Genomic DNA, 25,260 nt, shown 5'->3' with positions numbered 1-25,260 from the left:
ACCTATAGCTCATAAACTTGTCTATACAGGTAAAAAAAATACTTGTAAATGCAAAATAAAAACGAATTTGTAATTAACGACACATGTACATGTTATATATATTGCATTAAATAGCCCGCGATTGCATTGTCTCACATATAAGCAGTATATCTAAAAGAGGAATAAAACACCAACTTTAATCATCTATTTTTCTCATCCTGAAATATGTCACAAATATGAAAGCAAACAATAGTGTGCAGCTGTTGAATTGTAAAGACATTTCATTCACACATCACTGCTTGTCCTACCTTTAGGCGAAACAGATACAATCACAAAAAAAAAAAAAAGAAAAGTAAATCCTCTCCCATTCTGTCATGGCATGAAAGAAAAACAAATAAAACGTCGACTGCGTTCCCCAAAAAAAACGGTTAAAAAAAAAAACATGTGCCAAAAATCTCCCGAGCGGCTGACGTCTAGTGGTCTGCAGCCGTGCACGTAAAAAAAAAACTCAAAAGCTATTGCCCCACTTCCACCTGAACGGTACCCCCCAATCGCGGCGCGATTTTTCCCCTCCTCGAATGGGAAAAAAAATGAAACAAAAAATAAAGTCAGACAGTTTCCCGTTTTTTTGTAGCCATTCCAGGTGGAAAACGCGCCGCTTTTTTCGGTCAAGTTTGGAGGCGGTCAGCATCAGTTGTCGCTGCGGGACCGCGGTGCGCTCGCAGGATGGAGGAGGCGGTGCTGAGGGAAGCGCACGGAGTTTGCCGAGTGGAGCCGAGTACTTCCGAGTGGCATGTGTGTGCAGCACTGTATTGCTGCGGTTCCGTTTCGCTCACACACACACGCCGGCGTTTCGCTTATAAGTTGAACCAGGGTCTCATTTTTAAATAAAAATAAAATCCGTCCAGACTATTTCACTTCGCAAACATGTCTGTTTTGTGTTATAACAAAGGATGCGGTCAACGTTTCGAGCTCGACGACAACCCAGCCGGTGAGTAAGTGATGCTAAGCTAACATGCTAACGTGGAATCATCTGGAAATGTCTTCCAGGCCTGCTGGAAACATGTGGTTGGACTTTGTTTTAACAGTATCTTTAGGGTGTTTTTATTCATGTATCGCTATTCCTTAGCGACACTTTACTTGTTGTTAACATGTTAGTAGCGTTTAAGGTCATTTTTGGTTTTTATCTCGAGTATTGTGCTTTTACCGGAAGACAGCAAATCGATCGGAAGTTCGATTACTTGCTTTTATTTATTAACAGTAGCTCAGTAACGTTGGTTATTATTAATGTTATTTTGCGACTCCCTTGGCTTAAACAAGTATATTCAAGTGTAGTGTGAGTGTACTTACTTAATTCTAGAATTAAAGTAGTATACTTTAAGTTTACTTTTGACATACCATAGCAAGAACGAGTACATTCAAGTGTACTATGAGTATACTTATTTTAAACTGAAATTGAAGTAGTATACTTGAAGTTTTCGTTTGTCATTCCCTAGTCAGCAAAAAGGAGTACATTTAAGTGTACTATGAGTATAACTATTTTAAACTAAAATTGAATTAGTATACTTAAAGTTTACCTTTGACATCCCCTAGTTGTCAAACATGAGAACGTTCAAGTGTACTATTGGTATACATATTTTATACTTAAAATAAAGTAGTATACTTCAAGTTTAATAATGAGATTACTTAGCAAAGGTAAGGTAAGGTAAGGTAAGGTAAAACTTTATTGATCCCTCAGGAGGTCTCCTTTGGGAAATTGTTTAAAAACGAGTACATTCAAGTGTACTATGAGTATAAGTATTTTAAACTAAAATTATAGTAGTATACTTAAAGTTTACCTTTGACATCCCCTAGTTAGAAAAAATGAGAACATGCAAATGTACTAGAGTATACTTATTTTAAACTAAAATTGAAGTAGTATACTTGAAGTTTACTTGTGACATTCCTTAGCAAAAATTAGTTTGTTCAAGTGTACTATGAGTATTCTTATTTTATACAAAAATTGAAGTAGTATACTAGAAGTTTACTTGTGACATCCCTTAGCAAAAATAATTATATTCAAGTGTACTATGAGTATACTTATTTTACACTAACATTGAAGTAGTATAGTTGAATTTTACTTTTGAATCTCTTAGCAAAAATAAATATATTCAAGTGTACAATGAGTATACTTATTTTATACTAAAATTGAAGTAGTATACTTGAAGTTTACTTGTGTCATCCCTTAGCAAAAATAAATATATTAAAGTGTACCATGAGTATACTTATTTTATACTAAAATTGAAGTAGTGTACTTGAAGTTTACTTTTGAATCTCTTAGCAAAAATGAGAACATTCAAGTGTACCATGAGTATACTTATTTTATACTAAAATTGAAGTAGTATACTTAAAGTTTACTTTTGACATCCTTTAGAAAAAAGAAGTACATTCAATTGTACTATGAGTATACTTATCTCAGACTAAAATTAAATTGGTGTATTTGAAGTTTACTTTTGACATCCCTTAGCAAAAATAACATGTTTAATTTGACTATGAATATACTTATTTTATACTAAAATTGAATTAGTATACTTAAATATAAGTTTTGACACTCCTTAGCAAAAATAAGTATATTCAAGTGTGCTATGAGAATATATATTTGCAGGATTAATAAAGTCTATCTAAGGTAAGGTAAGGTAAAACTTTATTGATCCTCAGGAGGTCTCCTTCGGGAAATTGTTTATTTCTAATATAATGTCATTCTAGAAGTTTACTTGTGACATCCTTTAGCAAAAAGGTGTATATTCAAATGAGTATACTTATTTCATTCTAAAATTGAAGTTGGAAATCTGAAGTTTACTTTTGAGATACCATAGCAAAAACAAGAAAGTTAAAGTGTACTGTGAATGTACTTGCTTAATTTTAAAATTAAAGTAGTATGCTTGAAGGTTACTTATGAAATCCCTTAGAAAAACTGACTACATTCAAGTGTACTATGAGTATACCTGTTTTATACTAATGAAATCCCATAGCAAAAGGGAGTATATTATGAGTATCTGATTGTGTTCTCAAACTGAAGTAGAATAATATAAGTTTACTATTGAGTACAGTAATGTATCCCTAAAGTTAACTTTATAAAATGTACTCAAGTAGAGTATACTACCTTTTTTTGTATTGTCTTATTGTATTGTTGTAGTGGTCCAGAAGTAAAGAGGATTATGGGTGACAGAAAACAGACTCAAGTGTTATTGTTGGACAAAAACATGTGATTTGAGGTATTACCCCCATTATAAATCTACATGTATATGATCCTGTAGTGCTGGAGTTCAGTTTAGTAGTATGAATAGTATGTATGTTCATTTGAATTACCTTTATCTGTCTTATAGAGATGCACACGACAAAGTGAAACATTCCACTTCCCCTTTTAACTGATTAAGTTCTACAGTAGTTCCTTTCATAAAGGTTTGACATGGCAAAACATGAACGATAAACACCAGTAAACACATGCTCACATTCTGCAGTTTTTAACAAGTATTGTGCAGAAGTAATTCTAGTTCATACTTTTAATATCCTTGTTTACAATGAAATGGAAGTAATTGAGACAGACTTAGGTAAATATCTCACATACAAAACACCTGTTTTGATACTCCAAGGTTTTGTCAGGAAGATTATGTGTAGATGTCAGGAAAGTATTTCTAATTCATCCACTACTTCACAGGTTATTTAGCAGTAAAGTGCCTGAAATTGAAGGTTAGAATATTTCTATCGGGTTCACGGTGTTTTCCTTTTAAATGGAAGCGCAGCTCGCGGTTGCTCTGTCAGAGAGACAAACACTTTAATGGGTTTCCAAGAAAGATACTGTATATCCTTTAGAGATAAGGCGAGGCGCTCGGTAATCCACCGGACCTTTGCTCAATCTGCTGGCTCTCAATTGTACTTTCAAGTTAAACACTATCAACCGGCTGATATTGAAAATAAATAAGTTGTTTGCTCTGCTGTTCGCCGCGGCCGGTAGTTCTGTGACATTAATAACACGATGCCATCAGGAAGTTGCTCATAGAACCGTCGCACACGCCAGTCTGTGCAATAAATTGTGTGCCTTGTAGAATGTGTTGACACAGGATTTGTTTGTGTCGGCCAACATTACATGCACTGTTATTAGAGGGAATATTACTCCATGAGGCGTACCATGAGTATTACTATGGGGCCTCTCACGGACTAATACCATGGCCCCTCACACAGTAATACCACAGCCCCTCACACAGTAATACCACAGCCCCTCACGAAGTAATACCACGGCCCCTCACGGAGTAATACTATGGCCCCTCACGCAGTAATACCTCAGCCCCTCACAAAGTAATACCACGGCTCCTAATGGAGTAATACCACGGCCCCTGAGGAAGTAAAACTACAGCTCCTGATGGAGTAAAACCACGGCCACTGAGGGAGTAATACCACGGCCCCTCACGCAGTAATACCACAGCCCCTCACAGAGTAATACCACAGCCCCTCACGCAGTAATACTACAGCCCCTTACGTAGTAATACCACAGCCCCTCACAAAGTAATACCACGGCTCCTAACGGAGTAATAGCACCGCCCTTCAAGGAGTAATGGCACCGCCCCTCACGCAGTTATACCACAGCCCTTCACGGAGTAATACCACGGCCCCTCACACAGTAATACCACAGCCCCTCACCCAGTAATACCACGGCCTTTCACGGAGTAATACCACGGCCCCTCACGCAGTAATACCACAGCCCCTCACGCAGTAATACTACAGCCCCTTACGTAGTAATACCACAGCCCCTCACAAAGTAATACCACGGCTCCTAACGGAGTAATAGCACCGCCCCTCACGCAGTAATACCACAGCCCCTCACACAGTAATGCCACGGCCCCTCACACAGTAATACCACAGCCCCTCACACAGTATTACCACAGCCCCTCACACAGTAATACCACGGGCCCTCACACAGTAATACCACGGCCCCTCACACAGTAATACCACAGCCCCTCACAAAGTAATACCACGGCCCCTCACAAAGTAATACCACGGCTCCTAACGGGGTAAAACCACAGCTCCTGACGGTGTAAAACCACGACCCTCGACAGAGTTATTAAACCACAGCCCCTAACGGAGTAAAACCATGGCAGTGTGGCTTCGTAGATTACTATTTTTTACACACCATGTACCACAAAAAAATAGGTCAGTAGAACAAGAGTTAAAACATAAGGAACCTGGAATGATGAGGAGCACTGACAATTTTTAAATTTGTTATTTATTTTAGAAAATGTAAGGATTTTATGTGCGACCTTAACAATGACTAAGATGTGTATTTAACAATAAATGCAATGGCTTGAAAGACAAAGCGAAAGTGATGGCACTGAGATAGCAGATACCTCAGCCAAGGAACTCTTTTGCTGGCTGGACATAAAAGAACTTGTAAAAAATTCGAATGGAACTGTGATTTATCACCAATATGTAGTCACATGACTCCTTGAAATATGATAATATTTTGTTAACTGACAGACATAAACACGTCGATAGCATAACCTCGTCCGCACAGGAAATAAAATAAGCACCGCGAGCTCAGACAGAACCGCATTGACAGAACTTATGAGTTAGATATTGTGGTGGGACGTTTTAACTGGAGTTGTACGCTCCCGTGTTTACGATACAACCTGACATCAGCAGGAAGGAGCGGACACTTCTTCACGCATCACCGAGAGACGCCGCCTTTCTCAGGAACAGGATCGTATTTCCTTTCCATCAGACGCAGAAACTTCAGAGTCTATTTGCTTTTGCAGAGAAATAACATCCTCAGTTGTGAAATAATACGGCGATGCGTAGTAGCAGACAATCAGTGCAGGAGTCGCTTCTCATTTACATTTTAATAACGTTCCTTTCTTCATGAAAACAAGGGTTGTATGGAAGGACGTTCAGGTCGCCTGGGCAATTTTAAAGTCTCTAAAAACTGCTCTTCGCACACCTAAAAGTCATTAAAGGTAGTTTTCAAGACATCGTTACTTCTAGGAAGTATTTTCTGATGTTGTCTGTGTATCTTAAGCTTATATATTGCACAATTTTTATACCACAACAAGAAACTTAATTCAGATCGTGGCGTTTGTATGGCTGTAAGAATCTATCGATATTTAATATCACTGTATTGATTGATGGATTTAAAAGAAATCATTTATTTAATCTCTTGTGAAAAGCAAATCCCGATCCCTCTATTCAGTGAGCTGGTGTTATGCATCTAGCAGTTTTCCCGCAGTTCAATTATTTAAGAAAAACGAAAAGAATATATTGTTTTTTCCTCAGTATTGCAATATATTAGGGGTGTAAGAAAGAATCGATACACTAATAGATCACAGCATTTGTTTCACAATTGTGTATTGATATCCGACAGCACTGTTTTCTTCTTAACTTTTTGGCTTTCGAATCATATTTTATTTTTATCATGGTAATTTATGGGTTTTATTTCTATAAAGTGTGTATAAAATTACTCATTACGAAGCCAAAGAACAATTAAATCCTTTTAGAACCCGGCAAACACTGAGGACGAGAGGATACAGTCGACTCCAGCAGCTTTTAAAGTTGACATTTGACATATTTTGGTTTTAAAAACAAATAAAAAAGCAGTTACCTGTGGTCGGTAAATTCTGCAACACCAGAGTCAAGGACTGGATAATACTCTTCCTACAGTATCACGATATATCGTATCGTTGTCCCTGTATCTCACTGTTATCTTGACCTTTACAGTATATACTTTATTGAATTTTGTTTTATTTGTTTAAGCGCTTTGTGACCCTGGTCTGGAAAAGCGCTATTTAAAAACAAATTACTTACTTACTTACTATTAATAGATTCTTGCCAATAAACAGCCCTGGCATTTTGGCTTCCAATTTTCACACCAAAGTCCACATAAAGATAGATTTCCTTGGTTTATATCTATAAAAAAAACACCTAATATCAGAGTTTTATTATAAGAATGCATTTTCTTTCCACAGACGGCTGCATTTATCATCCCGGAGTTCCTGTATTCCACGACGCGCTGAAGGTAAACACTAGATATTGACTTGTTTTTGTCTTTTGTTTGCCAGTTTCCAGTCACCGTTAATGTTGCTGTCCTCTCTCCCTCCTTCTCTCTCTCTCTCTCCCCCTCAGGGATGGAGTTGTTGCAAGAGGAGAACGACTGACTTCTCAGACTTCCTCAGCATTGTGGTAAGAATTTAGCATCCGCTTCGATTTTTCAACCTGGACCTCCCTCGCGGTCCTGGCTTTCTTTAAAAAAAAAAAAACTTCCACCTCGGCAGCATCTCCGGCCAGACGGCTTATTATTATTATTATTATTTGTTCGTGGCACGGGAAGCTGACTTCTGTCTCTTTTCAGGGCTGCACAAAAGGTCCCCACAACAAAGAGAAGCCCCCGGAGCCGATCAAACCAGATGTGACATCATCGGGAGAAAAGAAAGAAGCTGACGAACAGAAACCAAAGTTTAACGAGTACATCATATCAGCGCCCAAGCCTCAGGAGGCCATCCGCAGACCAAGGTTGTACATTTTCTAACCGACGCTTCCTTGTTTACGGCGCGGCCGGGCGACGCAAACTTGTTGATATAAGGCTGGACAGGAAATTAATTTAGTAATGTACAGAGTCGTTCTGGAAAACACTTTGCCGTGCCCTATTTTATAACTTTTAAGAGATGAAAGACACAAAATCTATTCTATTTAGTTGCACAATTGCCAAGATGGTGTATCTGCGGCTGCCAGCTCTTTATACCAGCAATAGGTTTTCAATTATATTGTCCCTCGTTTATACCGTCCCTTCCTTTTTCTGTCTATTTACAAGGTTTAATCAGAAAGTCATTTGATTAAAAGTAAAAAAAAAAAAGTCCTCCTTTCGTTTTCTTCCGACCAGGATTCTCGGGCACATTGTGATGCACTTTACTAAAAACATCAGTCGGGTATTAAAATTGTTCTGCCGCATACTTTAAAATCATAATCACTGGCATTAAATGTCAAATTCTCAAAAGTCTTCTTTAAAAGTATTTGGGAAAGTTTACTTATTTAAACGAAGATCAGGATCTACGCTCCATCACAGCAGCAGAATGAACAGACCAGTGAAGCAGTTTCATGTCCGGGTTCTACTTCATAAAAGATACGTTTGCTTCGGGCAACATGGGAAGTTTAAATTTAATGAGAATTGTCCGACCAATATTTTTATTCATGGCTGACCACGGTGTCAGACAGTGTGTGTGTGTGTGAGGCGCGATGAAGATCTTCACAGTGAGCATGATAGGAGTCAAGAAAAGTTTTATAGTTTGCTAAAAAGTTTATTTTGTGTTAAAATAAACCCATGTCATTGATATGGTGGGTTTTGATTCGTATTTCAATTTGAGTTGATTTTTGATGTGGTCTTAAATTTAATCTTGTGTTTTCTTCGGGTCAAGGTGACCCGGAGGCCCTAAAACAAATATGTTTGTGGTATCCCTTGTGTTGTCTCTCAGTCGTGGTTGTTAAACTATTCAACCCTTGTGTTATCTCAGGGTCAAGGTGACCCAGAGGCCCTAAAACAAATATGTTTGTGGTATCCCTTGTGTTGTCTCTCAGTCGAGGTTTTTAAACTATTTAACCCTTGTGTTATCTCAGGGTCAAGGTGACCCAGAGGCCCTAAAACAAGTATGTTTGTGGTATCCCTTGTGCTGTCTCTCAGTCAAGGTTGTTAAACTATTTAACCCTTGTGTTATCTCAGGGTCAAGGTGACCCAGAGGCCCTAAAACAAATATGTTTGTGGTATCCCTTGTGCTCTCTCTCAGTCGAGGTTGTTAAACTATTTAACCCTTGTTATCTCAGGGTCAAGGTGACCCAGAGGCCCTAAAACAAATATGTTTGTGGTATCCCTTGTGTTGTCTCTCAGTCGTGGTTGTTAAACTATTCAACCCTTGTTATCTCAGGGTCAAGGTGACCCAGAGGCCCTAAAACAAATATGTTTGTGGTATCCCTTGTGTTGTCTCTCAGTCGTGGTTGTTAAACTATTCAACCCTTGTGTTATCTCAGGGTCAAGGTGACCCAGAGGCCCTAAAACAAATATGTTTGTGGTATCCCTTGTGTTGTCTCTCAGTCGAGGTTTTTAAACTATTTAACCCTTGTGTTATCTCAGGGTCAAGGTGACCCAGAGGCCCTAAAACAAATATGTTTGTGGTATCCCTTGTGTTGTCTCTCAGTCGAGGTTTTTAAACTATTTAACCCTTGTGTTATCTCATGGTCAAGGTGACCCAGAGGCCCCTAAACAAATATGTTTGTGGTATCCCTTGTGTTGTCTCTCAGTCGTGGTTGTTAAACTATTCAACCCTTGTGTTATCTCAGGGTCAAGGTGACCCGGAGGCCCTAAACAAATATGTTTGTGGTATCCCTTGTGTTGTCTCTCAGTCGTGGTTGTTAAACTATTCAACCTTTGTGTTATCTCAGGGTCAAGGTGACCCAGAGGCCCTAAAACAAGTATGTTTGTGGTATCCCTTGTGCTGTCTCTCAGTCAAGGTTGTTAAACTATTTAACCCTTGTTATCTCAGGGTCAAGGTGACCCAGAGGCCCTAAAAGAAATGTATTTGTGGTATCTCTTCCGTGGTATCTGTCAAGGTTAACGACCTTGACCCAGAGAGAACACAATAGTTTAAAGACCTTGACTGAGCGACAACACAAGGGATTCCACAAACACATTTCTTTTCATGCCTCAGTGTCACCATGACCCTGAGATACCTTGACCTTGACCTTGACTCAGAGACAACACAAGGGATACCAAAAAATACTTTTGTTTTAGGGCCTCCAGGTTAACTTGACTTACAAAAGAAAATGCGTTAAAACAAACTCAGAATCGGAGCAATGTTCACATTACAAATCCATGACAATTATTACATTTACAGACTTTAAAACATTAGATGATGAAATACAGGAATAAAACCTGGATTATAATACAGTTGGAAAAAAAAGGAATCAAAGATAACATTAATCATAGAGTTTTAACAAGCTCCCTCCGGAGCTCCCGAGTGGACACTAGACGGATGAACCTGTTTCTTAAAAGTATAATAATCTAATTATAAACTGCTTCAATATGCAATTTTACAGCCAAAAAAAATAAAAACCTTTTTATTACCGAGTAATTAAATAAATCCTGAAAAAAAAAAAAAAAATGCAAAGTCAGCTTTTACAATCACTGATTAAAGGAGTTTTAATATTCTTTTTGAACAACTGTCTCTGTTTCACTTATGTTTCACACGAGTCAGAGATTTAAAATCACATGAAATTTAATGCGAAGCAACTGATTTTTATTTTATTTTTTTTAACAGTCCTGACGAGCCGATGGTGCGACTGCAACACAAAGTCTCCTCGTCTCTCAAGCAAGCCCTGGAGAAGCTCAAGCTGTCCGAGAACGTTGTGGAGAAGAAGGGTGAGGACGACCCTCTTCAAAAGAAAAAAATAAACCTCTCCTCCTCACCTGTGATGTGCGCGAGAGGTTGACAGCCGAAGCTAATGGACGACTGCTGGGATTTTATTTTTTATTCGCCATCATCCGTGTCACATCGTGAAGTTTTGAGCGGAGGCTGACGGGACTCAGTCGACACATCAGAACTGTCAAAAGTTTTCCTCGTGCCACTCTCTTTTTTTTTATTTATTCTCTCTCTCACTCTCTCTCTCTCTCTCCGTCCCTCCAGAGGAAGACGGCGATGAAATCAAGATGGGAACGTCCTGTAAAAACGCAGGCTGCACCAAAGTAAGCCTTTTCGCTTCGCAATGTATTCGCCTGTCGTTTTTGTTTTCCGTCCGTGTTTCCCGTAACGGCGGCGCCGACTAATCCGCCTTGTCAGGGCAAAGTTTAGAACCTTCAACATGACAGGAATCTGACTTGATGTCTTGTGCACGAGCGTCCCGAGCAACCGGGAAGATTTGCATAATCGTTCCTTAAGTGATTAGGTTGAAAGCATGAGGTTCGACTCCAGGGCTTCCTGTTTTTTGGATGATAAAAGTAAAAGGTTTTTTTTTTTGTTGTTTTTCGTATCGTCGGAGAGATGACCTCCGAAAACTAACGCGGTCTTCTTCGGTGTGTGTTTCCTCAGAGTTTCGACGGGCCCGCCAGTGACTCGGAAGTTTGCTCGCACCACCCGGGATTCCCCATTTTCCACGAAGGGTCAGTTTGTCAAAAACTTATGACTATTAATACACGAAATCTGCGAAGAAGTTGCCATTTAATTGTTTAAATTGACATATTTAACTTGCGTATGACGTGCCGTCCCACTCAACAAACCTTTACCTCCAATAATGCTTTGCCGCCCAGCCAACAGGAAGTTTAATCTCAACAGTATTTAGCTGTCTAACCAACATCTTTCTCAATGGCTGAACGCAGTAGGAGACAAGCTGTACCTTGTACCAGGTTTTTTAACTCTAGATTAATGGGAAGTTCTATAGTTGAATACATTTTCCTGTTAATTTCAAAATAAACATTTGGGCAAATTAGAAATATTTAAAACGTCTTGAATCTTACTTTAATTCGTAGGAACCATGATTAATGAGTTCAGACAGTAAAAACAAGTTTGGACCGGAAGAAAAAACAACAACTTTTATTTGAACTTCTCAACTCAAATATACAAATATGAATTGCTGTTCTTCGCAAAACAATCTTCCGATTAACGGTGACCAGAACGGCTCCCATAATGCTTTGCCGCCCAGCCAGAAGGAATTGTAATTTCAGTGAGAATTGCCTTAATTGGCTGAACACTGAAGCAAGCAATGTGTACTTTGTGCAGGAAACTTCTAAAAAATCAGTACAATGGGAGCCAGGAAAAGTTTTTCAGTTGATCAGACATCTTGTTTATAATATGTAAACATACACATTTTGGTTAACCAAAGTTTTCCGCTGAACTTGTGTCATTAATGTGTTGTTTTTTTTTCTCTACTTTTTGATTTTTCTTAAGTTTAATTTCAAATTGTTCTTGAAAAGTCTTGAAATAAACTCGCCTTAATCTGTCGGGTTAATTCTTTGCCGCCCAGCCAACCAATCACAGCTGTCGATCACCTATGACTTTACAGCAAAAACTTAGAATTACTGTAAAAGTATCGTAGCATGTGTGTAGAAGTGCATCATGGGAGTTAACTGTTCACCATAAATAATGCGTGTGCAGTAATGAGTGCCTCGCATTAAAGTTCTGTAGTTTCGTAAATTTCTAAAGCCTGCTACAATATATTAACATGTGTAGTACTTCTTGCAAGTAAAACTAGATGTGGCTCTGATGATCTGTAGATCTTAAAGTTCTACTTCCTTCAGGATGAAGTACTGGAGCTGCTGCAAGAGGAAAACCTCCGATTTCAACACCTTCCTCTCTCAAGAAGGCTGCGACAAGGGATCTCATCTGTGGAGGAAGAAGGACGAGGTCAGTCAACCTTTAACGAATGTTGCCATCTAGTGGCGACCGCCGCGCCACTACACCTCTGGAATAAACCCCGCAATCACTCGTCCTCGCAGGGGAAGAAAGTGGTGCCGTGTCGCTTCGATTGGCACCAGACCGGGTCGCAGGTCATGATTTCCATTTATGCCAAGAACACGGCGCCGGAGCTGAGCTACGTGGACGCCAACGCCACCTCGGTGAGGAAGCCTGGACTCGTCCTCGACTCGTCCTCTCCTCCTGCCTCGTCTTCCTTTTTTAATATCCGCCATATTACCTGTTTGTTCTTCTCCCGCAGCTTGACATTCACGTCGTGTTTGAAGGAGAGAAGGAGTTTGTGCAGAAGATCTGCCTGTGGGGAGTAAGTAGAGCAAGACACGTGTCCTGGAAATAAAGCTTTATTAGTGCAGGATTGTCTTAATTCGTTATAGTATATATCAGGGTGTGTATTATAAAAGGTCTATGATAACGTTTATTGCAATACTGTAGGAAAACGAATATATTTGTAGTATTCTCGAGGACTTGACTCTGGTTTCTCATTTGTTTTCAAACCAAAATATGTCCAAACATCAGCTTTAAAAGCTGCTGGAGTCACTGTATCCTCTCGTCCTCAGTCATCATATAGTAAAAATAAAATATGATTTGAAAGCCATATTATAAATCATTTATTTAATGTTAATCACTAAAGTGCGGTTGACACGTTACAATACAGGGTCAACAATATGATTTAATGTGATAATGTAGTAACAAGGATATATGTGTAGTATTGTCCAGTACTTGACTCTGGTGTTGTAGTATTTACAGACCACATGACTCTTGACGAAGTCGTAACTGCTTTCAATTGTTTACAAACCAAAATATGTCCAAACATCAGCTTTATAATCCGCTAGAGGCACTGTATCCTCTAGTCCTCAGTCACCATCTAGTAACTGTGGTAAAAAATTAAATATGATTCGAAAGCCACATTTAAAATTATTTATCTAATTTCAATCACTAAAGTGCGGTTGAATATCGATACAGTATCATGAAATGAAAAGTTTCAATATTTTCTGACACCTTATAATACTGGGACAACGATATGATATTATGTGATACTGTAGTAACAAGGATATATTTGTAGTATTGTCGAGCATTTGACTCTGGTGTTGTGATAGTGTAGTAACAAGTATATATGTGTAGTATTGTCGAGTACTTGACTCTGGTGTTGTGATAGTGTAGTAACAAGTATATATGTGTAGTATTGTCCAGTACTTGACTCTGGTGTTGTGATAGTGTAGTAACAAGTATATATGTGTAGTATTGTCCAGTACTTGACTCTGGTGTTGTAGTATTTACAGACCACATGACTCTTGACGAAGTCGTAACTGCTTTCATTTGTTTTCAAACCAAAATATGTCCAAACATCAGCTTTAAAGGCTGCTGGAGTCACTGTATCCTCTCGTCCTCAGTCATCGCAGGAATCTCACGAGATTTCGTTCTTCCTTTAGCTGCAGAAGGACGTAATGAATGCTGCCATCTAGAGGCCAGAATTGCAACACAACACAAGCAAAGAACTGTGAATATTTTCATGTTAACTTTAAATTAATTAATTATGAATTATGAATTATTTAAAACACACTTTATCGAAAAGTTACCCATAAAAGAACAATATGAATAAAAATATAAAATGTGATTTGAAAAAAGAAAAAAAAAGGGTTTTGAGTTGATTTTTAAAAAAAAGTAATATTTTCTCGATATTTTGGATTAATTCAGTTTTACTGTGTTTACATTGGCTGTTTTTAAAGCAGTACTATGTAACATTTAGACATTAATGTACATTCACAATTTGTCTCATGATTATAATCAAAGTTTCTGAAATGTAGTAAATAAAAGGTCAAAACATCTACAATATTTACAGGAATAGTTTAAAAAAAAAAATGTAATCTGTTTAAAGTAGCAATATTCCTAACACGATGTACTTCAGGAAGTAATACCTTCTCCTTCCTCAGGTGATCGACGTGGGGAAAAGCGTGATCAACATGATGGCCTCCAAGCTCGAGATCGCCATGAAGAAGTCGGAACCGATGTTCTGGGCTCGTCTGGACCTTCCTCCGCCGGCGCCGCCGAAGGTGGAGGAAGCGAAGGAAGAAGAAGAAGAAGAGTCTGAGAGCGAAGAGGAGGAGGAGGAGTCGTGAACAGCAGCTGGAATCTTCTCGTTTCTTCAGCATGTTTCTCTGGACGACCAGCAGTGTTTCCGTCGCTGGAATCATGACATTGAAAAGGAAATGATCCGTTGACCTTCACTGAGATGGTCCAGACCTCGACATCCATGAGATGCTCAAACCATATTTTTCATTCACACACAATTGTATGTTTAATTTACAATCAAATTGTCATTATGTGGATTCTACTTCCTGTATATGTCACCAATAGATTTTAAATTACTATCATGTATTATTCACTTTACCTTCGTACTCCCGCTCATTCCAAATGTACTTTTCAGTCGCGAGGATGTACTGTACTATCATCCAAATACTGAGTAATCAAAGTACTGTACCTGCTCCCATCTAGACTGCATGTGTAAACGCCAGGAATGTATCGAGTCAAAAGTATGACGTTGAAGCTGAATACATTTATTCCGGGGTGGGGGGGGTTTATCAAAGAAAATAAACTTGAATTTAACTTTAAAACTTTTACAAGTTGTTATATTATTTTAACACAAGGAGCAGCGAAGCTTTGAACATTGAGGTCATTTGTAGGTTTGTTTATTGTCAGGAATCTGGAGATTACGATAACGATATAATGTGATTTAGCAAAACAAGTACATACTTGTAGTATTGTTGAGTACTTTACTCATTTATCTAATTTTAATCACTATTGTGCGGTTGAATATCGATACAGTATCATGAAATGAAAAGTATCAATATTTTCTGGCACCTTACAATACACAGACAACGATATAATATAATGTGATACTGTAGTAACAAGGATATATGTGTAGTATTCTGGAGTACTTGACTCTGGTGTTTTGATAGTGTAGTAACAAGTATATATGTGTAGTATTGTCCAGTACTTGACTGGTGTTGTGATAGTTTGGTAACAAGTATATATGTGTAGTATTGTCCAGTACTTCACTCTGGTGTGATAGTGTAGTAACAAGGATATATATGTAGTATTGTCCAGTACTTGACTCTGGTGTTGTGATAGTGTAGTAACAAGTATATATTTGTAGTATTGTCGAGTACTTGACTCTGGTGTTGTAGTATTTACAGACCGCATGACTCTTGACGAAGTCGTAACTGCTTTCATTTGTTTTTTCAAACATAAATATGTACAAACATCAGCTTTAAAAGCTGCTGGAGTCACTGTATCCTCTTGTGCTCAGTCATCATTTTCATTTAATTACTAACCAGGGACGGACTCATTAAAGAGGCTACGAGATGTAGAGCAACTATCAATATTTTTTTTAAATGTAAAATATGAAGTAGTTAAAAGGACTTCATGTGACAGATGGAAAATTATATTTTGGAAATTCATCCATAAATATACAGATACATTAAAAAAAAAAATCAGATGAAAAGCTACTTCAAAATATAGTAATTACAAATGATATCATTTTTTATCACTTAAATGGGGACTCAAACTAGTTACCAACATCTTGCCTGAGGATGTTTTATCTACTTCCTCACACTCTTACTTTACACAATGCATTTTAGAAAATGATACTTGAGAAAAAAATAATAATTTATCACGAATCTATACATGTATTATAGATGTTTTTTGCATCAATTTCATTATTATTATTTTATTTTTCAGTTTCAATACGGGAACGGTTACTTAGAGTCGTGGTTGTTTCACATTATTCCGGCACATAAAGCTATAAAAACAATTTACAGTCGTCGGTTAATGTTCGTGGGAAGAAAAACGAACAAGATAAAACCATTGAATCGACTTGATAAATAGTAACATCAGTAAAATAACAATACAATCGTAATCAGGCATTTCTTTTTATTATTTTAATGTTCAAGTTTTCATCCATATATTCGCTTTATTTCTCTCATTTTCTCGTGCATTAAGTAGTAACATTTAAATTTCGCTTTTATAGTTCATTAGTTTGGTTTCCCTGGTTTCAAGGCCGGAGATGAGAGGTTCTCGTTCCCCGTGAGCGAGCAGGTCCTTCCATCTTCTCACGGATCCTGAAGGTCTTTTCAGCCGAGGAAACCCGTGGAAACCTTCTCTGGTCGCTCTGAGCGCGACGAGCGCAGCCGTCACCGCCACCCCCCCGCAGAGGAAAGTCAACAGGAGCCAGGGCCAAACTTCCCGCAGCTCCTCCAGCAAGGGGCGCCAGGACTCGGCCAGTCGCTGATCTGAGGAGGTGCAGAAGAAGAGTTTGTAGAGGTCATGACCCCCGAAGATAGTCCTGGACTCTCACCTGCGCTCAGCAGAGAGCTGTACTCGTAACCCAGGTCTTGGCTGGAGACGAAGAAGTCCACGTTCCTGTGCAGAGGCAGGAAAGGAACCATGTAGTAGTCGGCGTTGTGTCCGATAGGAGCCGAGGATGCTGGGTAATCGGAGGGAGACGGGCGGTGGCGTCGAAGCCACTCCTCGTAGATGCTTGAGGAGGAACAGAAAAACTTACTACAGTTCCTTTTAACAAGTATTTATCAAGTATACCTACAGTCAGTATAACGATAGGAAGTATACTTATAAATGTACCTGTAGGGAAGTGAAAGTATACTCACTTGATACTTCTTTGGACTCAATTGGACAATTTAAGTATACAGAAGTATTCTCATCTATATACTACCATTGTACTAGATATACACTCCGAGTCTCTAGTTTAGTTTACAGAAATATACTCATCTATATACTACCATTGTACTAGATATACATTCCGAGTCTCTAGTTTAGTTTACAGAAGTATACTCATCTATATACTACCATTGTACTAAATAAACACTTAGAGTCTATAGTTAAGTTTACAGAAAAATACTCATCCTTATATTACCATTGTACTAGATAAACACTCAGAGTCTATAGTTGAGTTTACAGAAGAATACTCATCTATATACTACCATTGTACTAATTAAACACTTAGAGTCTATAGTTGAGTTTACAGAAAAATACTCATCCTTATATTACCATTGTACTAGATAAACACTCAGAGTTTATAGCTGAGTTTACAGAAGAATACTCATATATACAGTATACTACCATTGTACTAGATAAACACTCAGTCTATAGTTTAGTTTACAGAAGAATACTCATCAATATACTACCATTGTACTAGATAAACACTCAGAGTGTATAGTGTAGTTTACAGAAAAATACTCATCTAAATACTACCATTATGATGTCAAAGGAAACTTCAAGTATACTACTTCGGTTATAGTATAAAATAAGTATATTTTTAGTACACTAAAATAGACTTTTTTGTAAGATAAGTAAAATTAAACTTCAAGTATACTACCTCAATTAAAGTATAAAATAAATACACTCACACTACACTACACAAAAAACGTATTTTTCCCAAGAGAAGTCTCAAGTAAATTTCAAGTATACTACTTCAATTTAAGTATTCAATAAGTGTACTCGTACTTGACTATACTTGTTCATACTCGGGGATGTTCTGTACCTGTCGATGAAGGCGTGGTGCAGAAGAAATATGGGGTCGTTTGCCGAACCCTGGACCGAGGACATGGTTCCGTTCATGAAGACGTGCAGAGCGGCGTGCATGTTCATGCGAGAGCTGCTGCCCAGACCAGTGCGCGGGTCACCGAAGCCTGGAGGTCGAGTTTTAGGGTCACTTTACAGTCCAGGAAACATCCGGATCATCAGAACCTACTAGTTCATGTCTTGAAATGATAGGGTCGTAAAAAACCCGTTTTCACTTCAATGTTTGTTTTAATTTTTGTTTTCTTGGAGAATTTTTTTTTAATAATTGATTAATTTTTCCAATTAAATAATAAATAAACAAATCTAGTTTAACAAGTTTAGAGAGTTTACTTCCTAATCTTAAGACAAAAAAGAGAAAAGATACTAAGTTTAACAAGGTAATACATTCTCGTACTGCAGCTAACAGTTAGCATATCCCTAACTAGCCAAGCTAGCAAGTGTAGCATTCTGTTTACATTTTCCTTCACTTTACAGTTGAAGGTTTTTAAATATTACTGTATATCAATCTACTATGCAGAATCAAATTTAAAATGAAATTCCGTGTTTACTTTCCTGCTTTATACTTTGGCTCCTGCAAAAAAACTTCTTAATAGCCAGAACATAGCAGTAGGTAGTATTAAAAACTACTAAGATTTATTTATTTCATTTTCGTGAAGTAAAAAATCAACCTTTCTTATTAAATGTTTATTTTTTAGGAATTATAGATGGTTTTGTTGAATTTATTCAGAAATATTTAAAACATATTGTGTATTTTTAAAATATATAATCCTTTACATTGCGAAGTAAAAGAGGAGCTTTAAACTTTTTGCCCTCTTCGTTACGGGTCGACAAAAATATTTATATACCGAACACGAATTTTGATGTTGTCTTTTCATTCTTGGAGGATCAATTTATTTACTTCACCAAACAAATTCTTTACTTCCTTCCTTTCTTTCGTTTACATTTTTTGCCTATTTTTTGTTATATACAATTCAGAGGGCCACTTAAAATTACTTGGCACGACACATTTGGCCCCCGGCCTTGAGATGTGAAGTAAATAATAGTGTTTTTCATTAATTTAATGAACATTTGGCCCCCAGGTCTTGAGTTGTGAAGAAAATAATAGTGTTTTTCATTAATGTAATGAACATTTGGCCCCCAGGCCTTAAGATGTGAAGAAAATAATAGTGTTTTTCATTCATTTAATGAACATTTGGCCCCCGGCCTTGAGTTGTGAAGTAAATAATAGTGTTTTTCATTCATTTAATGAACATTTGGCCCCCAGGTCTTGAGTTGTGAAGTAAATAATAGTGTTTTTCATTAATGTAATGAACATTTGGCCCCCAGGCCTTAAGATGTGAAGAAAATAATAGTGTTTTTCATTCATTTAATGAACATTTGGCCCCCAGGTCTTGAGTTGTGAAGTAAATAATAGTGTTTTTCATTAATGTAATGAACATTTGGCCCCCGTGCCTTGAGTTGTGAAGAAAATAATAGTGTTTTTCATTAATGTAATGAACATTTGGCCCCCAGGTCTTGAGTTTTGAAGAAAATAATAGTGTTTTTCATTAATTTAATGAACATTTGGCCCCCAGGCCTTAAGATGTGAAGAAAATAATAGTGTTTTTCATTCATTTAATAAACATTTGGCCCCCGTGCCTTGAGATGTGAAGAAAATAATAGTGTTTTTTATTAATTTAATGAGAATTTGGCCCCCAGGTCTTGAGATGTGAAGAAAATAGGAGTGTTTAATTAAATTAATGAACATTAAATGTAACAAACATCGAGGCAATTGTTTCGTAGATCGACCTGAAATGCCCATAATGCACTGCAACTGTCAATGGTTTCAATCCATCATTAGCATTTGTGTCAAGTTAGCAAGTTGAACTTTATTTTGTGGTTGTTTTTAATGGCTTCTCAGACTAGTTTAGTGTCTCCTCAAAGAAAATCAATCGGTTCTCCATCCAGGACTCGCTCCAACACTCGCACCTGCTTAATTGAAAGTCATGGAGCAGCTCGTGGATGCAAAGAGTGTTTTTATCACAACCTTCCAGAGTGTTCCTGAAGCTGTGGTTGGCGCCGCGGTCCATGGCTCCCGTGTCATAGTCCGCCAGACTCAGAGTGAACTCGGTCTCGGCTCGGGTCGGCAGGCGCTCGACCACGTCTCGGTTCTGGTTGCCGGGGTGACGTCGTAGAGGCCCTTCCTGCCGGGCGTCGCACAGGATGCCTCGGGCGTTGTAGTCGGCGGGCTGAGAACACATCACCTGCCAGCGGAGGAGTTTATTTGGAGTAAGAAAAAAAAATTGTCTCTTTTACAAGGATGGAAAAAAAATCTACCTTTTTTATCAAGTTTTTTTTTAATTTATTGTATTTATTCAGAAATATTTACAATTTACAATATATATTATAAATATCAAAACAAATTAATTGTAAATTGAATTATAAAATAAAAAAATAAGTTAAGTTTATATTAAAAAAAAGTAAGATCATTCTTTAAAATATATATATACTGTATATATATATTTTTTTAAGGTGTCAAACTTTATCACACCAGGGGCCAAAATGAGTCTAAATCAGGAGCCTTTTTTATTTTTATTTATTATTTTTCTTATTTTTTTCATCTTGATTAATCAGAATAATTATCTTGTTTGTTTGTTTGTTTTTCTCACACACAATTCCTTTTCCTTTGATGTCGGTTTGTCTCTTATTTAAAATATTGTTGACTGAAATACTATCTGTTCTTTATCTTAAACACTAGAATATTTTAGAATTCAATAATAATCATTATTTGATTTATTATATATTATTAATTTGATTCAAACCTCTCCAAGGTTTATAGAACAACGTTCAATAAAAGCCAAAGACACATAATAAAAACGACTTTTTAATAAATTGATTGATTTCTTACATTTCTGAAAACTGTTTTGTGTATTAATTGTTGAGTATTAAATGTTTTGTTTTATTTTACGACATAAACTTAACACATTATCTATTCACATAAAATTGTAACTATTGTATTTTATGGATGAAACTATTGTATTAAGTCATGAATGTCAATCATTTATACGACTTTTCTCTGAAGTTTGTTGCGTTTATTTTGTATTTGTTGCATCTAAAGTTTGATTTAATATTATAAGCATTAAAAAAAAAACATAAAAATGCAGATGATTGGAGATGATGACGTGAACTTTAAACTTCTTTATTACATTTTATAATAATACAATTAGTTCCTAAACTGATTCCAATTAGTTTTTATAGAATATCAATATAAAAAAAAGACCCAATAAAAACACCTTTTAATAAAAAGTAGTACATAAGTTTATCCATCTGGAATTTTCTTAAATATTATTAGTTGATGATATTATTTTAAATATATCTGTTTTTCACTATAGTACAGGAACTCAGAAACAATCTCAACTAAAACTAATCTGTTTAAAAACTTAATTCATTTGATTTTTTTCCACTTTTTTCTGAAAATCTATGTATTTATTTGATATTTTAATTTGTTTTAATGTTGTTTTAATATTTTGATTGTATCTCTACAGTGACCTTGAGTGTCTAGAAAGACAGACTTTCATTAAAATGCATTATTATTATTATTATTATTATTATTATCATCAAATATTTGTAATAATAATAATTTGAATCCAGTCATTTACATCAATTTTAAAATACTTATGTTTAATTCCGTTGTTTTTAAATAAGTAAAAAAAATTACTTTTTTTCTATTTGTTTTTGTTCTGTAATCAAGTTTATCTCATATTTAATAGTTTTAAATAAACCTAAAAACGTGGATGTTTTGAGACGTTATTACCGTTAAATATTTTACGATCTGCTTGTGTCGTAATAATAATATAAAAACATTTTTATTTGGTGTGAACACAGTTAAAACTAGACATAAAAAATGTAAACTTAGAATCGAATTAACCCTAAATATAAGTATTAGATTTCAAAGTATTCATGGTTGAAGTTGAAGTTTTCTTGGATACAAATGCAAAGTAACGACAGAACTTACCCTCCAGGATGAGAAGACAGAACCAGGACTCAGTAGACTGGGGTCCTGGGGACTGGGGCCCCCCATCAGCTCGTCCGTGCACACGTCGCACCCCCCGGCGTCCCTCCAGTCCCAGTACGGGATACTGAACCCCTCGTCTCCCGTCAGCTTCCGGATCTCGCGCTCCCAGTGCAGCAGGTAGACCCGGTGCCAGGGCAGGAACGCCGGGGCCCAGTGGGCGAAGTCCACGTTGGCGAACACGTTCCCGGGCCCCCCGAGGAGGGCGTTCCTGGACACGTAGTAGTGCGTCCAGACGAAGACGTCGTAGACGGACGCGTCGGCGAACATGGGGCTCGACCCGTTCTCCATCTCCAGCCGGGTCCCCGTGATCACCACGAAGTCCTGACTCACGGTCTGCTTGGCCAGGTTGAGGTACGACACCAGCCTGGACCTCTCGGCCCGGGACAGGTGGAAGATGTTCCTCCTCAGGGACCCCCTCCTCTCGGTGCAGCCCGGCCCGAAGTACCCGAACCTACAGTCCCCGCAGTCGAAGCCCATGAAGTTCTGGGTGCAGCGGCAGGTCCTGTTGAAGAACCCCAGAGGCCACTTCTCTCGGTCGTCCAGGCCCGAGAAGGGGTACTGGGGTCCGTCCGGCTCCGGCGTCACCTCCACCTCCTGGCAGAACCCCCGGCCGGTGCTGGCCCCGCAGGGCGACCCGTCCCCGGACCAGGCCGGGCAGCAGGTCTTGCCGAGGAGGGCGTCCCGGGTGCTGCAGGCCCGAGGGAACTGCTGGAGCGAGAGCCGGAGACAGAGCGTGAAACTGATCCGCCACAGCCAGGACATCTCGGGAAGTCTCTCGAACTGAGCCGGGAAGGTTCTTTCAGCGAGACCAGAACCCACAACCAGATCCTCCTCCTCCTCCTCCGTGAGCCGGTCACATGCCTGACCTCTGGCTCACTCAAGAGGGGGGTTTAGAACCAACAACAAGTCCTTCTACCCTTGAGGGGCAGAAACTATTCGCCGTTAATGATTCCACAGATCGTGTTGCAAATATATCTGTTAGTTTAACATCTTTTCCACCGATTATGAACAAGGAACTCATTCTTCAAGATCTCTGGAGGTTTTTTTTTTTGTTTTGTCTTTTTACCCTGGAGGTGATTCAACGATCACGACTAGATCGAATTCTCGGTCAAAAGTTTCTTCCGATCTTAAAATTTTGTGAACGGCAATAATAATAACAACCTGTAGGGATTTTTGTGGTTCGATAGACCAATACTTTGTTCTAGATTGAGAACGTGTATAGTAAAGAGACAAAGAAAAATGAGTACACTTAAAATATACACAAAACTTTCTAATTATATTAGCATTAGCATTAGCATTTGCGTTTGCGTTTGCGTTTGCGTTTGCGTTTGCGTTTGCGTTTGCGTTTGCGTTTGCGTTTGCATTTTCATTTGCATTAGCATTTGCATTTGCATTAGCATTAGCATTGTCAGCACATTATTAAGGGTGTTTATTGGAAAGAATCTTGTGCTACGATACGTATCACGATACAGGGTCAACGATACGACATATAGTGATGTATACTGATATTGTAGTAACAAGGATATATTTGCAGTATTGTCCAGTACTTGACTCTGGTGTTGTGATAGTGTAGTAACAAGTATATATGTGTAGTATTGTCGAGTACTTGACTCTGGTGTTGTAGTATTTACAGACCACATGACTCTTGACGAAGTCGTAATTGCTTTCATTTGTTTTCAAACCTAAATATGTCCAAACATCGGCTTTAAAAGCTGCTGGACTCACTGTATCCTCTCGTCCTCAGTCATCTCGCCTGATTTTATTGTGCCTTTAGCTGCGTAGCTTCTACAGCGGTGTTAAATATCGATACAGTATTGTGAAAAAAACATCTTGATATATCGGTGTATGAATATTTTCTCACACAAATACACGTTAGCATTATATTAGAGTCCATTTCGACGACACTTCTTATTCTTATTAGTATTTAGTAATACTACCGCCCGAGACTCAGACCATTCACTACCACAACCAAGACTAAATAAGATTGAGAGCCTGTATAGTAAAGAGACAAAAAAAAAGAGTACACTTAAAATATACCAAAAACGTTCTAATTATATTAGCATTAGCATTAGCATTGTCAGCACATTATTAAGGGATTTTATTGGCAAGAATCTGATGCTACGATATGTATCATTTACGATACATATGGTGGGTTAAAGTGAAATATAAATATTTTAAGTATATATTTTATTAAGTATTGTTTTGATTGTTTAATCGGTCTAGAAAAGCACTATACAAATATTACTTACTTACTTACTAGCCTGAACGCTATGGATTACGATCCGGATCCACACATCTTTTGCAGGATTGGTGGTGCTACAAGTTGCCACTCAAATTATGTGTGATGTTCAAGCGAGTACCAGAGAAACAGTTTAATACGGCGGCTAATTTGTATCAAACAAATAACGCTAAATACATGTATAACACCATGAGAATGTTATTTTTAATAGAAATATTACAAATGTTTAATTGACTTGATTTAATGAAAACGGTTTAAAACATAAGTACTAACATGTGTTAGTAGTGGATTTAAGGATAACTATGTGACACTGGCTCACTTATTAACGTCCCCCGAGAGAATAGAACCTCCTGACAGGAGATCCACGCACTGATCCGCCTGAGGCTCGTCCATGTGCGTCATAAAGACGCTATCGCTGATCTGAGGTCGTTTTCTTTGAAATACAGGGATTTACAATGTGATGGAAAAGCTCACAAGACGTAAACAATACTTCATTTTGTGTCGCTTCACCGAAGAGAATGGTAGCTACCAGCAGGGGGCGCCATGTCACACGACCAATGAGGCGAAAACTATCACGTGTTCCACGACATTTAGTATTTATTTATCGTTTAAATATTTTCATCCGTTAGTTTAAATGATGTATGAAACCAAACTGTATTTTCACTAAATGAGTGAAAGTAAACCTCCTACGTAGTATCTTAGTTATACGTCATAAATGATAATAGTTGCAAGAAAAATACTTGTACGTGGAGGATATTATTAAATAGTCGTAATTTTTTTAAAGTATACTTGGAACGCCGTTGTTGACTATAATAAGTAAGTCTATAATAACTAAAATAACGTATTTAATAATACGTTATTTATGTTATTCATGCCGTATATCATTGTGACACAGATGATTTGAATTAAAACGT

At 37.7% G+C, this 25,260-nt stretch overlaps 2 protein-coding genes across 2 annotated transcripts; one reads left to right on the top strand and one right to left on the bottom strand.

The window, feature by feature from the left end:
- Positions 1-778: 778 nt before the first annotated feature.
- chordc1b (cysteine and histidine-rich domain (CHORD) containing 1b) lies at positions 779-15,067 on the top strand. Its single transcript, XM_087807737.1, has 11 exons — positions 779-970; positions 6,972-7,021; positions 7,129-7,185; positions 7,355-7,515; positions 10,308-10,408; positions 10,674-10,732; positions 11,076-11,146; positions 12,281-12,386; positions 12,479-12,598; positions 12,697-12,759; positions 14,387-15,067. Exons 1-11 carry the CDS (start codon positions 907-909, stop codon positions 14,570-14,572), a joined length of 1,038 nt encoding a protein of 345 aa, XP_087663863.1. The 5' UTR covers positions 779-906; the 3' UTR covers positions 14,573-15,067.
- A 1,340-nt stretch (positions 15,068-16,407) lies between these two features.
- LOC148065895 (tyrosinase-like) lies at positions 16,408-22,869 on the bottom strand. Its single transcript, XM_087806804.1, has 5 exons — positions 22,048-22,869; positions 20,080-20,296; positions 18,013-18,160; positions 16,810-16,991; positions 16,408-16,744 (listed from the first exon to the last, which is right to left on the bottom strand). Exons 1-5 carry the CDS (start codon positions 22,867-22,869, stop codon positions 16,464-16,466), a joined length of 1,650 nt encoding a protein of 549 aa, XP_087662930.1. The 3' UTR covers positions 16,408-16,463.
- Positions 22,870-25,260: the final 2,391 nt, after the last annotated feature.

This window comes from Callionymus lyra, chromosome 14 (genome assembly GCF_982586985.1).
Source record: "Callionymus lyra chromosome 14, fCalLyr1.hap1.1, whole genome shotgun sequence".
Lineage (NCBI taxonomy): Eukaryota > Metazoa > Chordata > Actinopteri > Syngnathiformes > Callionymidae > Callionymus > Callionymus lyra.
The sequence above is the reverse complement of the archived record's forward strand: the minus strand, read 5'-3'. Positions and strand labels throughout refer to the sequence as shown.